Source organism: Arvicola amphibius, chromosome 6, assembly GCF_903992535.2.
Source record: "Arvicola amphibius chromosome 6, mArvAmp1.2, whole genome shotgun sequence".
Taxonomy (NCBI): Eukaryota; Metazoa; Chordata; class Mammalia; order Rodentia; family Cricetidae; genus Arvicola; species Arvicola amphibius.
This window is the reverse complement of record NC_052052.2, coordinates 95,489,933-95,507,375: the sequence shown is the minus strand read 5'-3', so window position 1 is coordinate 95,507,375 and position 17,443 is coordinate 95,489,933. Positions and strand designations below refer to the sequence as shown.

Genomic DNA, 17,443 nt, shown 5'->3' with positions numbered 1-17,443 from the left:
AAGCGTCTACTGTTACATTTATCCTTCAGTCAAATTATTTTTTGTCTCTCATACATAAATCATCAAAGCAGCATGTCTTCCACTGTGTTTGTGCAGCCTTGTTGTGTTTTTTCATCTACTTCCTTTGTGTAGATCACAGTCTCAGAGCAAACGGAGGCTGTTATTTGCTTTTGACAGGCTATTGAATATCTATCACCTTCTGTTTGAAACACTGTAAAATATCTTGGCATTTTGTTTTATCTCTGGCTTTGGCTACTTTTCATGCTAGTGCTAACTGGATTCTCAGCACATATCTAGTATAACAGTGAAGTCTTCTTATGCTTGGAATGTTTTAGGACTGCCCTGTGATTAAGGATTTCTCTTCTCAACTATTTTAAAGAGTTTGTGGTTCTCATCCCTTTCTTTATAATGAACTTGTGTAGTTGTTTGCTAATTTTATTATTCTGGCTTACAAATGTATTCTAACTTGTGACTGTCCTAAACCAACTCAATTTTAACCTTTGGGCTTAGGTCAATAATCCTATCAGTAAAAAGTAGTTTGATCTAAACTTCATCAATGTTATAGAACATGAGAAGCATTAGGCTAGGGAATCTTGGTTAAATATATGTGTTTTAGCTAGGCTTTGGAAGAACAGAACTGAGCCTCAGCTAACCAGGAGAGGGAGATAGAATAACTCCCATACCAGGACCTGCCTGGGTTACAGAGTGGGTTCAAGGATAGCCTGGACCAACTAGTGATGACCTGCATGGACATAAAAAGTAGAAAGAAAACTGAGGTTATAGATCAGAGACATAATGCTTGCTGGGAAAATATAAGACCTTAGTTCAAGTTACTACAAATAACCAATCAAATTCAGATACTCTACTTCAGATGCCCTAATGATTCCACTGTATTTCTAACTAACTCTGGACTAATGGCATTGTCACCCCTTCTCAGAATACACTTGATTATCAAGAGCTGAGAGTGTTTGATTTCTCCACGCCCAATCCTTAGAATAAGAGTGGTTCACGTATCTCTGAATCCACTCATTGGTCTCTACACTATGGCTATCCCGAAGCACTGTCACTGTTGGCAATGAGAAAATGACTCCATTTCCACATGATCACAGGTGCAGGTGACCTGAAAGCATCATTTCTGCTGCTCTCGTAACCCCCTGAACATAGTGCATAAGAATTAGTCCAGTTTAGACATTGGCAAGGTTATTTGTCTTAGCAAACATGGTTATGCTTTCTGCTTTACTGAACGAAATGAAATTGCTGTTTTACAATAATTTTTACCTTAAAAGTTTTAATTTCATTATTTCACCTAATAGCTTGAAAAATTGTTATCCAGCACAGGGAAAAAAGAACCCTCATATTGTGATATCCCTTTATCATCTATGATAATGTGTAGATAGGATTTGTAATCAGAATTTTTGTTGCTAGTAGAACATAAAACAAATTACTGTTACAGAGTCTCTGGGAAAATGTACACGCACCCTTCAAGGTACTGCAAATATATTTCCCTTTAGTTGCTTGAAATGTCCTACCATGTCCATCTGATTAATAACTACTTTTTTTCTGTGTCCAGTTTTGTATCTATCTCCCTTATTCTCAGACTAGAAAATAACCAGGTGGGCTGGTTTGAATGAGAATCCCACCCCCACAACCCATGGGCTCCTACATTTAAATGCTTCCTCTCTGGATGGTTGAACTGTTTGGGAAGGATTAGGAGGTGTGACCTTGCTGGAGGAGATGTGTCACTGGGGATGGGCTTTGAGGTTTCAGAAACACATACCATTCTCTGGTATTACTCTGTGTCCAACTTGTGCATCTGATTGCAAGCTCTCAACTCCTATCCAGTGCCATTCCTGCTGCCAGTTTCCATGCTTCCAACCATGGTAGTAATGGACACTAACACTCTGAGACTGCCAGTCCCCCAATTAACTGTTTCTTCTATAATTTGTCTTAGGCATGATGTCTCTCACAGCAATGGAAAAGTAAGAAACAGCAGGTGTGGTACATCTGTAATCCCAGCAACTGGGAGGTGAAAGTAGGAGGATCAGGAGTTGGAGGTTATCTTGAGCTACTTTAGTAGGTTCAAGATCAGCTTGAGCTACATGAGACCCTGTCTCAAAACACTGTGTGTGGGTGGGGGAGGGGATAGGGATTGGGTGGGGAGGAAGGAGGAGGGAAAAGGAGAAGGAAAGAGGACACACAGAGAGGAAACTATCCTCCATGCTGTAGAGTTAAGCAGCAAATTCTGTTCTTTTTTGTGTGAACACACAGTGCTTGGTTATCCTATAATACAGTGATTAACGTTTAAAAAAATCACAATGCTTCAAAACCACTAATCTTTTATAATAGCTTGATGTTCCATTAATACTAATTTATACTTTAGTTTTCTTCTTTGGTACTTAAATAACACCATGCAAAAATTTAAATGTGTCTTGGCCAGTAAAGACAAGGGCTAATTACTTAACACTAATTCTTAGGTATTGTAAGCTAACTCTGGCCAAATGTTAGGATTTCAGCTGCAACAATTAATTATCAACTTGCCGCATAAAGTTTAGGCAGAAGTATTTTTACTGCATGATAGTATTAATGTTCTGCACCCATTAGTCATTTAAAATGCAGGAAAAATCATTTAATATACAAAGCTGAAAATCTTGAAGACAGCTAAATAGAAGGGTAAAATGTATTTGTTGGGCCTAAAGGAAGCAGGAAAGCAAGAGAGGTGAAGCACAGAGCAGGCAAATCCCACCAGACAGACAAACCAAAACAGTAAAAGGGCATATGAGTGCCAGCAATAATAGTTGTCTGACGGAAAATAATAATCAGGCATTGCTTACCAGATTGACATTTTCAACAGCAAGATGCATAATCAGAGGCAAGGCTAAGTGACAAGAGTGTTTCCCCAGCACACGTGAGGCCCTGGGTTCAATGTGTGGCACCACAGAAAGCACAAATCAAGACCAGCTACGTGCAGTGTGTAATTAATGCGCCAGGAAAACAAAAGTTTATGAATACAAGGAGCTCCAAGCTGAAGTCATGGAAAATATGTACACCATTAGCACAACTTGTAAAACCTGGATGTGTCAAACTAAACTTAAATACACGGAGGTAAGCAAGAAATTATAAGAATGAAAGAGAAGCAGTTCATCAGAAAAACATTACAATTTTCAATTTTTAGAAATTAGTTTAAAAAATAGAGGGTAAAAGAATGCTGTAATTTGAACCCAACTATCAACCGTCTTGGATCTGATCAACTATGAGTAGATTTAACTTGCTAGGTAAGAGTACACACTGTGCAATCATGAGGACTGGGGTTTGGATTCAAGTACCCATATTACAAGTCAGGCATTCCAGCAAATAGCCATAACTTCAGCTCTGAGGAATCCTATGCCCACTTCTGGCCTCAGGGCTTGGACATGAATGTTCACCTGAACACATACACACACACAAACACACACACACACACACACTCATGTAGGCATATTCACACAAATTAATTATGTAAATTGTAAAAATAAGTCAAATGAGGATCAGTAAAGAGACTCTGTTAACAAACACAGAAGATTTTAAATTCTCTCAGTAAGAAGTTATGCATGTATAGGTTAAAATCTGTTAGTATGAGAAATAAAACATCAGCACAAATATATACATATTAGTCTCATTATGTGAATTACTTTGTATTAATCAATTTTTTTTATTTATTTTACATCCTGACCTCAGTCCCCCTCCCTCCTTTCTTCCTGTTCCCTCATCCCATACCTCCCCTCTGCCCCACCATCCACCTCTCCTCTATTTCTGTTCAGAAAGGGACAGGCCTCACATGTATGTCAGCAAAGCATGGCATATCAAGCTGAAATAGAACTAAGCTTTTTCCTTCATATTGAGACATCCCAGTATTGGGAATAGGTTTGTAAAAACCAGCTCAAGTGTTAGAGACAGACCCTGATCCCCCTGGTAGGAATCCCACAATAAACAACGCTACACAAATGTCACATATGTTGAGGGCCAAGATCAGTCTCATGCAGGCTCCCTAGCTGTTGTTCTAGACTCTGTGAGCTCCTATGAACCCAGTGTATTTGTTTCTGTGGGTTCACTTGTGATGACCTTCACCTCCCTAGCTATACCATCCTTCTTCCCTTTCCTTAACAGGGTACCCAAGCGAGCTTGGTACCCAGTGCTTGGCTGTCCCTCTGCATCTGTTTCCATCAGTTATTGGATAAAGGCTCTTTGATAACAATTAGGCTAGTCTGGTCTGAGAAAGACAAAACATTTTCTCTCATTTGTGTTTCTTAGACTTTATAGTCTCATAAAAATTATATAAGCAGCAATGACATGAAAGGAGAGAAATTGGGAAAGAAAGGGAACTAATAGTAAGAAGAGGTGTGAGGTGTGCCCTTATATAACCCTGCATAACAATAAAATAACTTTTAAAGGGGAGTTATGGAGAAAACATAATATTTGTATTATCCCAAATATGTAGCAAGTTGATGATACTGAGTAATGCCTGATAAAAAGAAGAAACTATAACAAAATCTTAATAATACTCAAAGAAGTGATAATGAAATAAAGTAAAATAATGATATCTTGCAGTGAGGTGAAGAGACCAGCCAAACCAGACACTTCAGAGTGTTTGAAATATGATTCATTTATATGAAATTCATGTAAGAGCAGAGGTAATTTATATAATAAATATCAGTTTAGCCCTTGCCTGCAGGTTAAGAATGATGAAAACTGAAAGACAAGGAAAATCTTTGAGGAATCCAAATTATTCAGTACATTTAATTGTTACAATGTGTTAATTATGTGTCTGTGTTGAGGTGTGTGTGGATGACTCCAGCTGTCACTGAAGGCTGAAGCCAGAGGCTTTGGGATTCATCTGGAGCTGGGGTTGTAGGCAGTTAGAGTTACCTAGAAAGGATGCTGGGAACGGAAAACAAAGAGGAAAGGAAGGGGAATAATTAAGGAAAAATTTAAGGAAGTAATTTAAAAGGGAATATTTTTACTTCTTCCTTTCATATTTGTGTCTCTTCTTCCCTTTTGGTTGTTGTATTGCTTTAGCTAAGAGCTCAAGTGTTATATTGAAAAGAAAGATGGACATTGATCATCTTTGTCCCATTCCTGATGTTAATAGAAATGTTTACAGCTTTTTAACCTCTAGTCCAGACTCCTGAAATAATCACACAGAATCTATATTAATTAAATCACTGCTTGGCCTATTAGCTCCAGCTTCTTATTGGCTAGCTCTTACATATTAACTTAACCCATTTCTATTATTTTATATTTTACCATGAGGCTCTGCATGTCTGTCTCTAGCAGCAGCCCATGGCTTTTCTCTGACTCCACCCTTCTTTCTATTAATCTGTATATTGCCACATGGCAGTGGCTTACCAGCAAAGTTTTTACCTGTCTGTCCGTGGCAGCGGCTACATGACCTTTCTAAACTCCACCTTCCTTCTCCCAGCATTCAGTATAGTTTTCCCCACCTAGCTCTATTCGTTTGCCCTATCACAGGCCCAGACAGTTTCTTTATTAACCAATGGTATTCACAGCATACATAGGGGAATCCCACACATTTGTGTGTATTTTGCTGAGAATTTTTCATCTATGTTCAACAAGAAGATGGGTCTATAATTTTTTCATTGTGTCTTTATTAATGTTAGCTTGAGTTATCTGTATAATTCTGGTTTCATAAATTTGAAAGTATTTTTTCATTTTCTATTGTATAGAACAGTTTGAGATACTTCAGTTTAGTTCTTTAAAGGTCTGGTAAAACTCTACAGTGTACTTATTTCAGTAACAATCTTAACAGTAATATTAACGTGATTGAGTATTATAAAGTATAGGATGGCAATTATTCTGAGCAGTAGAAGCCGCTGACATTTCCCTAAATGCTCACCATATGTGAAGACCAATGCCAACCACTTTATAAGCCTCATTCAGTGTCTCCTCAGCCATCATGTGACAGGCAGCACTATTTGATGATGACATAGGATGAAAGAGACACACTTCTTTTGGTTAGACACTGTGAGCTCCTTCTATTCTTGACAGCCTGAAGGTTGTGTATCAGCTTAGTGCTTTAGAAATGTATCTATTTTCCTATCAGATTTTTTTCTGGCATTGGGGATGTAGGGCAGGGCCTTCCACATTCTTAATGAACACTGTACTACTGAGATATATGCCTAGAACTGAAGAGAGTTCTTGTCTGTGTTCACAATAGGTGATTCATTTAATAGCACAGTAAATATTTTTCATAAAAAGATTATTGTACAAATGCTATTTTAATATTAATGACTTTAGTACAGTAAGATGGGTTTGAAAAGAACTGCATTTTCCTGATTTACTGAACCTTGATATTACTTTGTTCAGTACACTTTTGGTGTTTCATAATGAGCACATTCTTTAGCAAATTATTGCTAACTTTTGCTATAATTAAAAATCCCAATATCTTAACCAGGCAAATCTTTAGCAGGGATTTCTATGAGGAAAAATTCCACAAAATCCTTTAATTTTATACTTAGATGAAAACTTAAGCTGTAAGATTTTTTTTTTCTAATGTGGATTTCCCAACCCCAAATTTATGAATGCTGGGGAAGAGGGATTTAGTGGTATCATCACATATAATAAGGTGCTTGTGTTCCAGTTAAGAAAGCTGCCACTCTAGCACATTCAGATAATCATAATTAAACTCAGTGGGTCAAAAGAAAGTTCATTAAAGCAAGATGGGACTTAGAGGAAGAAGAAAGGGAGAGAATAGTATGAGAGGAGGGAGTGGGGTGTGACCATGCCTATGACTAGTAGATCCATGTTTGAAATTGCCAAAGAATATTTTAAAAGGAAAAAAAGAATAAGAAATGTGTAAATACATCTTAAATAATGAAAATAATTTGATATAAAAAGCTAACAGGAAAAAATTAAAGACTTAAAGATAAAGGTCATGATAAAATTAAATATTTGAGGGCTTGTCAATGATGGTGCAGCACATGTAAACGTAAGAAGGGAAAAACCAAACTGGATAACCACAAAGTTGCATTTGGTGCCCTGTAGTACGTATAAATGTCATCAATGCCCTCTGAGAAGATTCCACACACTCTACTTGCTAGTTATTAGTAAAAGTGCTAGTAACTCAGTATGTCTCCACACAAACTCATTATATAGATGTGTGTCCCAATCCTTCAGTTTGATTAATTCAATTATTTCTTATATTATACTTTCAAGTTATTTTACTTACCTTCAGTTTCAAAGATAACAAGTGACATATTATTGATCTTAAAATAGGATTTTCATACTCTAGGCTCACTCATTTCAAAACATTTCAAATGCAGCTACTAATAAAATTTCAAAGCCACCTTGTAGGAAAGGTTGGAAAAAGTGAGGCTCACCTGCTGCCTTTGCCAGTGCTGTTTTACTGTATGCTATACATTTTATGTATTTGCTGTGTATACCTCTCTTCATTTCTTTTTAGAGAACTTACCAAACCCCATAAATGACAATGTTACAATATGCATCATTAGAGTGTGGAAATTGAATATATGTTATAAACTAATTCAGATCACCCTCATCCTTGAAAACCTTTTGGGCTAGCAATATGGCTCAATAAGTAAAAGATCCTTCATTACAAGCCTTATACCCTGAATTTAATCTCTAGATCCCACCACTTAGAGGTAAAAAGAGAGACCCAAATCTATAATGATGGACTCTGACTGGCAAGTACAACATCACACACACACACACACACACACACACACACACACACACACACACACAGTGCATGCACCTATGAAAGCACATTTGTGAACACACACCATAAACATTTTGAAATATCAGTAAACTAAAAACAAGCTACAAAATCAGAGAAGTTACAAAGAAAACTTCCAAAGGAGAATCAATTTTGTTTAAAAAATTCATCACATGATTTTCCAGTACTTGCTTTAGCATATAAATGGGTTAGAGGATATTCCACAAGGAAAGCCATGAGCCTGTGTGTTTTTAATCAAAACATGGAACACTGATATTTAAGGCATTTTTAGTTCAACTTCATTCCAAAGCATTAAGAAAGAATGTTTTAGCAATGTTCATGTAAGATTTATTGAGGAAATCTGTACAAGAGTTTGTCCAATCCATCAGGCCTTAAATCCCCAGAAGATATTACAATGGTATGGAATTTATAGGCTGAAGTATCTCACTTTTAGGCCAGAAGAGTTAGTTCTAAAGAGGATATAATTTCAGCCAAGAATTTTTACTTTTCCTTTATTCTCACACTTTAAGACTAGTGAAAAGACACAAGTCTCTTTAGCAATGTTTTAGAATATTTTAACATATTACAGATGCCTAACTCAAAATGCATAATATCAACGCCACGCACACATAAACTCTGAGAGAAATCATAAAGCATTAGGAGACACAGAGTTTTAAAATCCACCACTCTACTTTGCAGAAACTTTAAAAATTTTGTCCTTTCACTCTTCTGTCTCTTTCCTGTCTCTTTATTTCTTCTGCTTTTTCTCCTATCAGCTCACTTAGTCATAAATGTTCCATGAAATAGAGCAAAGGAATCAACTCAATTAAGGTCTTGGAAATTTTCTACATTTGGAAATCTGTTGTGTTCGCTGCTGTGCTGATAAAAGCTCAGCCAGCAAGAACTCATCGTTTTGCCAGATGTGACAGTTGTTAGTCCTGTCTTCATCTGAGTGCTGATTACCATTCTAGGATTCTAAGAACCCCTAAAAAGCCACAAACCCTTCCGGGGTCACACAGAGCACCAGATGAGAGTGGGTCATCTTTGACAGCATTGATTTTCTTTGCTCCACTTACGTTTTAAATCATGTCTTAAGCACATTACAAAAATACTTTTCCTGTGTGGACTTTTCGGTGTTTATTTCTAATACTCACTTTGGTCTGATCTCTTTCTATGATGTCTTACTGCTTTTCATCATCAATCCCTTTAGTTTGGTACTCAAATGAAAGCTAAAGACACGAATGGAGATTTCAGTTATCTGGTGTATAATATTGAATTGATAGTTGTTGGGTTTTCTTTCGTTTGGGACATGAATAAAAAAGCCTATGATGTTTCAAAGAAAACCATACAGATTCTTGTCTCATGACCAGACTCCTGTGACTGTGTTTGAATATCCCACTGTATAGACTCTAAGAAGCAGCTTAAGAAGTCTACATCTGAGGCTGTGTAGAGCAATGCATTTGCAGGTGTTGTCTTTGGCACGCTTCTCTCTGCCAATTTAAAAGATCAGTACTGACTGTTTTCCAAAGTTGATATGTTAGTTTATTGTCTTTTCTGAGGGAGTATTGATATCAATTCATTTGAGGGTCTTCCTTTAAGGTGCATGAATTAATTCCCAATGACAGGTAATGCCCAGAATGTTCTTTCTTTCTTCCTTCCTTCCTTTCTTTCTTTCTTTCTTTCTTTCTTTCTTTCTTTCTTTCTTTCTTTCTTTCTTCCTTCCTTCCCTCCTTTCTTTCTTTCTTTCTTTCTTTCTTTTTACATTTCCATTCAGAAATCTAAAAATGAGATGCTCATAATTTTGGAAAGACATGACCCCTGTATGTGGTCCAGAGATAAAGAGATAACCACACACATATCGTATTGTAGTGTTTGAGAAATGATGATAAATTGGAAATGAAATAGAGAATTTAGAATCCAACACATCACTCGTATCAATGCAGATGTTTCAGTTCAGCAACCTTTAACATCCCAATAACATTTTTCTTTCTTATCTGTAAAGTCCTTTGAAAACATCTGGAATAAAGGATCTTTTCACAGTATTTGTAGGATCATGTGAGAAGAAATAAGATTGGATAAATTACAGGGTATTGCTGAACCCTAATATCTTCCTCAGGGAAGGGGATGAAAAGGCACGATGTCAATGAACATAGACACCAGGTGACTCATTTATTTAAGAACAGGAAAAATATATATACCCTTCCAGTACCCAGACATTCTGATCCATTGACAGTTGACATTTCATGCTCATCTCTCATTGGCTATGGCTACGGATGATCAGGACTCCTGACAGAGTCTGTAGCTAGGCACTCAGGTAACACTGCTTGGTTGCTCCTTATATGACAGGCACAGTAAAGACCTCTGACAGCACCAGGCAGACTCCAGTTTGGCTTCTTTTGGCCTGGTAGGTCTTAACTTCCTACAATGTGGGAGGAGAAAAATACATTATAAAAAAATGATGAGAGCCTTTGTTCTCTCATCACAGATGATCACTGGGAATCATTCTGAATTGACATTAACATATTTTGTAATATTTTAGAATTAAGTGTTATATATACCCTTAAATTGTTTGTTCTTAGGACAACACACTATTTAACACATCAGGGTCACTTGACATTCATAGGTCAGTAAATATTTGTCTATGGTTACCAGTGTTTGAGAAACTATAGAAACCGCTTATTTTATTAACATCATCATCATCTGAGAAATTGTGAAATTATCATTTACATAGCAACAAATCAGGGTCTACACAAAGAATATTATCCATCACTAAGAATCTAACATTTAAAGAAACATGTAAATATATATATAAGTATATATATGTATATATATACATATATATATATATATATATATATACTTCAGAGGGTGATAACATAACTTCAATCTCTATGTCTAACACGGCTGAGAAATGATGGTGAGAGTTGACCTTTTGCCTTAAGAAGGGGACTAAATAAGGTTTATTATCCTGAATATGCAAATTTGGTCTTATTTTATATTCCAAAGATTGGAAATTTAGGTCCTGCAATTTAGTAATTGTTTTAGTTCTGACTAGGATCTTACTAAATAGAACATATCCTCTGCTCGCTCCCTCCTTGAAGGGAAGCCCTTTACCTCTGCAGCAGGTCCATCCATCCTCTGGTTCCCTCGGGAAGCCATAGCCCTGAGGTCCACTCAGTGCTTCATATCCCCTTTGATTCCTTTCACACATCAGACATATAAGGCTTCAGCTTGGTGCTGTGTATAAGAGAATGTGAACCCCACAGAAATTCAACGGGACATGTGCTTACTGGCTGGTGGCTCAATAGAAAAGGGAGAGATAAAGCATTAGTAGAGGAATGGAGAGAGAAATGGGAGGGTGCAGAGACAGAGGAGTCAAGAACAAGAGAAGAACAAGGAAGGGCTGCTGCAAGTGATGGTGGGAACAAAAAGTTGGATTACACATGGGTTCATAGAAACATTAAAGACTTTTTATATGACTCAAGTATCCAATTTTACTATATTTTGCCTCAAAGTAACATTTTAAATCAATCCTGTTTTATTATGAAAGTAACATGTCATAATCCTGGAAAAATATGTGTCTGGCTCATAAGATGCAGTCATAAATGCATGCTTAGTAAAAGGAGCTAAAGATATAGTTTTATGGTGCTAGGGATCTGTTGCTATAATTTCCCTCAATCTGCCTCATCTAACAAATAAAGTAATAATATTACAGCTTAGCATTAGATAAGTGCTTACTATGTGCCAGATGATCCCCTTAAGACCTATGTATGTAGATGTGAGTTCTTCCAGGAACTTTGTGGAGTAATACTGTCATTGATGTCATAGTGCAGACTGGGCAACTGAGGGCAAGGGAGATGAGCTCACTTACTAAAGTCACATTCTGCTTTCATGCAAATGTCTTTCCACTGGCTGTCACCTGTTTTCAGTGGCCTTTATTATGCGTTTATTTTTCTTCCTTAGTCACTCTCAACTTGCTCTTTCCCTAAACGTGAGAACATGCTTCTGATGGCAACACTGGCCTGAGACCCAGGAGAAGTCACAGGAGAGATACTGGCTAAGCTTAGGAGAGGTCACCGGAGAGGCACAACCACCACATTTGTTATTGGCACAAAACTATTTCTTGAACTGTCTTTTAAATTATTTTTCCTTTACTTAAAATTACCAGATTTTTTCCAGAATTTTGTGCCAGACTCATGATGCCAAATAAGAAGGAAAAGAAGTGGCAAGAACTCAGTGTTAGCTGAGGATGACGGTCAGAGCTGGGGTTCACAAGCAGCCTGCCCTGTTTGAGTGCAGCTCTTTGCAACCTTAACACATTTCTTAATTTCCTGGTGTCTCAGTCACCTCAGCCATTAAAAGGTGGTAATAATAATGCTTACATCTTAGAGTTGAAGAATGGATATATACAACACAACATATATAAAGTATGTATGTATATTGCAAAGAAACTTTATATAATGAATTACTCTTTAAATTTCATATTCTTTTCTAGTTAATTTATGTAACTGTAGGAAAAAATACCTCTAAGATTTTCAATATTAGGATTTAGAGGAGGATCACTGATACCAAGAGTCAAGCAAAGAGCAAATGATGACGATGGGAAAATAAAGGGAGAGCTAAGGTCAAGTTCTGATTTTAGGACCTACCACTGAAGAGGGAGGGAGGAGGGAGGAAGAGAAGGAAGGAAAGAGAGAAGGCTAGAGAGAAAAGGAGAATAAGGAAAGGAGAGATGGATGAAGAAGGAATAACAGGAGGAGCGAAGGAATTGTGGAGGAAGGAAGGAAACTAAAGAGAGAGTGTGAAGGATTTTATGAGAATTTTATTTTAAAATTCTGTAAGTTCATATCTCCCACTTATCCTGATAGAAAACCATATCTGTATTTTACTAATAAATTCTTAAAGTTAAAACAAGCAAACTAAAAACCTCAATTAAGTCATTTAATAGGAAGACACTTAAAACATAACAGCAAGGGGTAGTAATAACACAGAGAAGGACTGCTAATATAAAGGTTATGAGCCAGGGTTTTAGAATATCTGTCCATCTTGAGAATTAGCTAATGACTCAAAACTACCAATCACATTATACACTAGCATGCACTTACCTGCAACACGTAATGGAGGATGGTCTCCAAATGCCTGAGCCGCCAGCAAAACTGCAGAATCTTAAACCCTTTCTAGATGATTTTATGTGGTTGATTGACTTTTGGTTGCATTATCATTACATTGGAAATTAAATTCCACTATTCATGAACTCGGAAAGCTGGTATTACAGAGCCACATACCTTATTAGAGTTTACAGAAAATGATAGCAGGCAGTGGCATACTGGAATCTTTTCATGTGCTGTAGTTTTCCCTTTAGGAAGTAATAAAACTCTTCAAGTGTCATTTTGCCTCCACCTGTTATGCTTCTAAAAAGCTTTTCCATTTAAAACAGATTTTGAGAATTGTGCTTTGAGGTACACGCATAGACTTTGTGAAAATGTCTGAGTTGCCAACTGGAAAAAAGTAATGCTCATCCATGTAAAATTCCATAGAGTATGAGAGAGATTCTGAAAGGCAGGCAGTGTCAGTCTGGAGAGACAGAGAGCCAGGGTTAAATTGCTGTAAGTTAAACAGAATCTGAGATTTTTCTCACAGTTTGAGTGGGTATAAGTGACTAATCAAATAGGGCTTCATGAGAAGGTTTAGTCAGGATATTCAGATCCCCATCACACATGTAAAGATAAGCCTGTGCTTATAGTCCTGACATACCCAGACAGTCTAGTTAGCTAGCCTGCTTCAGTTAAAGTTTTCTTGAAAGCTGTGCTGAGAGCAATTAAAGAAGTTACCTGCCTCCCCACATCTATAAGAATACAAGATTACATATAGCTACATACATACATGCACACACATAAGCATATACGTGCATACCTAAAAGGCTACTAGTTGTGTTTATTAAACTAGAAATTGATATTCTACTATAAGGGCTACTGATGTAGCTAAACAATAGAGTACTTGCCTAACACGCACAAGTTTATGGGTTCAATTACCAGCACCACTGAAAACATTAAGTTTATTTTAGCCATTAATATTAAGGGTTTTGTTGCTTAAATAACTTCAGACATAGTTGTTTGGACACACACACAAGCCTGAACTAACATGATAAATATTCAGTGTTACTTGCTTGCATACACAAATTTTCCACAAAAGAAAATTGAGTTTAAGGGCACACATACGACGGACCTGACAACTGGACTCTTCTTTCAGCCTCTACAGATGACAGCGCAGCTGAGAAGAAAGGAGGAAGCCTGCACGCCGGCCTCATTGTTGGAATCCTGATCCTGATCCTCATTATAGCAGCAGCTATTCTGGTGACAGTATATATGTATCACCACCCAACATCAGCAGCCAGCATCTTCTTCATTGAGGTGAGTACCGGATTTGGCCATGAAAGCCGTGCTGGTGGATGGCTTGTGTGAACTAGCAAACACCACCTGGCTTTAATGTTTGGCACATGATTTGTCAGTGTCAGGCTGGCTGATGTCACATGCATTGCACCCACTCACGTCTGCACTGATAGATTACTTTCAGATGATGAGGTCAGACCTCTTATCTCTGAAGCTCTTAAACAAACAAGCCATCTTCCCTTTAGAGACCTAAGGGAAAATAAAAACCATACTTTCCAGTCCTCTTATACCAAATATGTTAACCAGCTGTTCTCCTGCCCTGGGGGAAATCCAGCCTATCCTGGAAACAGGAGGACTCAAATAAATTGATAAATAAATATTCATTGAAAATTGGCTGTGTATACAACACAATAAAGTAGGTCTGTTCTCAAAATGCTTGTAAAATACAGAGAAAATACAACTTCCACGGCAAAATGATAGATATAAAAATGAGCTACAATGTGATACTACCATTGCGTATAACATGTATTTATTCATTTCTGCATAAATGCGCACCCATATATCCACAGTAAGATTGATTGGATGCTATTCTGTCCCATACAGAATTTAGGCTTAACTCCAATGCCATAAGAAACATGGAGTATGTACAGGGGCCATGGCCAAACATGGTGGTCTAGAAGGCTGGACCAGGGAAGCCTCAAAAACACTAAATACAATTAGTCCCTCGTAGTTGCACCTTCCGTGGTAGGATCTTCCAGGAGTGTTCCTCTTCCCACAGTGGACAATACTGAAGTGCTAGAAGGAAACGGAGAACCTTTGTGCACATTTTCAGACATGTGTGAGCTGAATTTGAATTCACTGCACAATATGTGGGAAAACAGTCTGGAATCTCATTCTCTTGTCAAGTGAGAAATTATAATGCTTTTACAATAACAGGATGAGAATTACCATTGGTGCCTATAATAGGGATGGCTGAGTGTAGATCAATTAGATAATTGTGTCAAAGTCCCAAATGGCTCTCTTTTATCTATAGAATAAAGTCTGGTCTTTTTATGTGGCTATTCAAAGCATTTGAGATCCAGATTTTATTCATGGTGTCCATCTTTCTGCCATGGCTCTCCAGCCTGGAGTGGGAATTACCATATTTTATTCTTATCTTCTCCAGATACACCCTGAATGTCCCAAACCCTATCCCTGCAAAAAAGCATTCATTCTGTTTCTTCCATCAACAAATATGTCTCCTTCCACCTTAGTTCTTATCTTTGGGTGTCCAGCAGCCTTCAGTGACATGCACCATGTAATCTTTCTTCATGCATCTCCATGACAGAACATGTGGACTTGATTCTTCTCTCACTCCCGTCTTTCTTTGACATTTATCTTTCTGGTTTGTATTAGCGCTCAATCTGTGTGTGATTATTGTACCCTACAAGACTCATAAATTCCTTAAAATCTAAATTAAGCAACTGAAGTCTTTTGCAAAGAGCAGGCATGTTATCAATATTTCCTAAAATAACAATTTTAAAAATGCATATTAAATATCTATGGGCATTTCAAAGTTAGAGTGAAATTTCATTTAAGGCAGACTCCAGACATGGTATCCTCATTTCACCCCATAGTTATTGGGCATGCATCAGGTCTTTTGTTTAGTTGGAAAGCTGTTAAGTTGCTCTAATATGTCTGATTTTCCTAGAAGAATGTGGGCCTCTTACCCGAGGTTATGAATACATTCCTTAAAGAGCTGACAAGTGACAAACTGCAAGTCTCAGCTGACCAGCCCGGCATCAGGCTACCACAGCCTGAAGCCAACATGTGTTTGGATCCTTTAGTACAATGCAGTTTAGTTTTCGACGTTGTGAAAAAGCAGATGCCATGAAGCAACTGATGCTGAGGGCGTTAGCAGCATGTTTCATGGTGTCGCTGTGATGGATGTGTTTGAAGCTCACTCATGTCCACACCTGTATCATGGCAAAATGTGACAGTAAAACCCAAAAGAAGTTTTTTTTTTTTTTTAATTTGTCTATTTGAATTAGTCTCCTTGGTTAATATCCATAGGCTACAATCCTGATTGTGTATGCAGTGTTCTATAGTCACACATTTATAGACTATTAGGGTAATGGGGAATATTATGGTCAATTTAATCCTATACCCTCATATCTAACAGAGAAAGAATGAGGCTTAAGAAGCTGGAATGACTTTTCCAAGAACAAACAGCCATAGTTTCAGGAATAACTCATTTTTCCATGTAAAATGGAAGACAAATCAGTCTGCAGGCTTTTTTGTTGAACGGATTGCCAGAATCTGCTAAAACCATTTTCTCCAAATCACCTGCTGTTCTGGTCATGCAGTTCACAGTGGATGTTGGTAGCAGTATTGTTATTAAAGCTAACCAGTGCTTTTTAAAACAAGCCACCCATGATGACCACACAACATGGAACATACAGACCTGTGATTCTGAAAATGTTTAATTATGCATTAGATTGGTATTTTTGCACCTGTGATTGAATATAGTGATGCTGCTTATATTATATTTCATGTTTCATTGTAAAATGCTGTCTCTTTATGGAAAAAAGTGTTGGTGCGCTTTGCCATCATGAAAGTGATACTACTTGCAGAAAGTTAGGACAGTGGGAAGACAAAAAAGAAAACCATTTATAATAGCAGGATACAGAAATAATGTTATTAATATTTTTTTTTATTTTAATCAATCTTTTTGGAAGTCTTCATTATATAACTTAATATTTAACCACTTAATGACATTGTAACTTTACTGCAATGTAAATTGATTCTCAGGTTTAATGCCATCTTTCTATTTTATTATTACCCTCTTTGGAGAGCTATCAACTATTCCTTTTTAAAGCCACTCAGTAGCTATCTATATATGGACTGAGTTATGCACCAAAAAGACACAGAAAGCAGAAGAAGCTAATACAGACCTAGAAATAAAAAAATAAAAAAGCATCACTTCACGATTTAAGATGTCATGTACTAACATGTAGCTACTGTAGACACTGAAACTCATGACCATAAACCTAGTTGCCTAAAGCAGTATAGAGATTATCTCACAGAGCAGAAGGTCAGAACTACAAAGTTAGCCTCACCACATCAAGGAATTGTCAGGGTTAGGTCATCCTAATTCTCCAGTGAAAATCTTCTCCCAGCTACTTTTAACTTCTAGAGCCTGTCTGTTTTCCTTGGCTCCTGGCCTCTCTTTCTATCATCCCATGGTCTGTTTCAACCATCACAGCTAACTCTGACCTTGCTGCCTCCTTTAAAGCCTTGGTGATTCCATTTGACCCACTTGACTAGAACAACCTCTCCATCCCAT

The 17,443-nt window shown here is 37.3% G+C and overlaps 1 protein-coding gene across 1 annotated transcript in view; it reads left to right on the top strand.

The window, feature by feature from the left end:
* Window positions 1-17,443, top strand: part of Plxdc2 (plexin domain containing 2) — a 389,349-nt gene that overhangs the window by 350,568 nt on the left and 21,338 nt on the right. Inside the window, exon 13 of the mRNA XM_038334190.1 lies at window positions 13,979-14,139. Within this exon, the coding sequence (XP_038190118.1) occupies window positions 13,979-14,139 (161 nt within the window). The remainder of the gene's footprint in view (window positions 1-13,978; window positions 14,140-17,443) is intronic.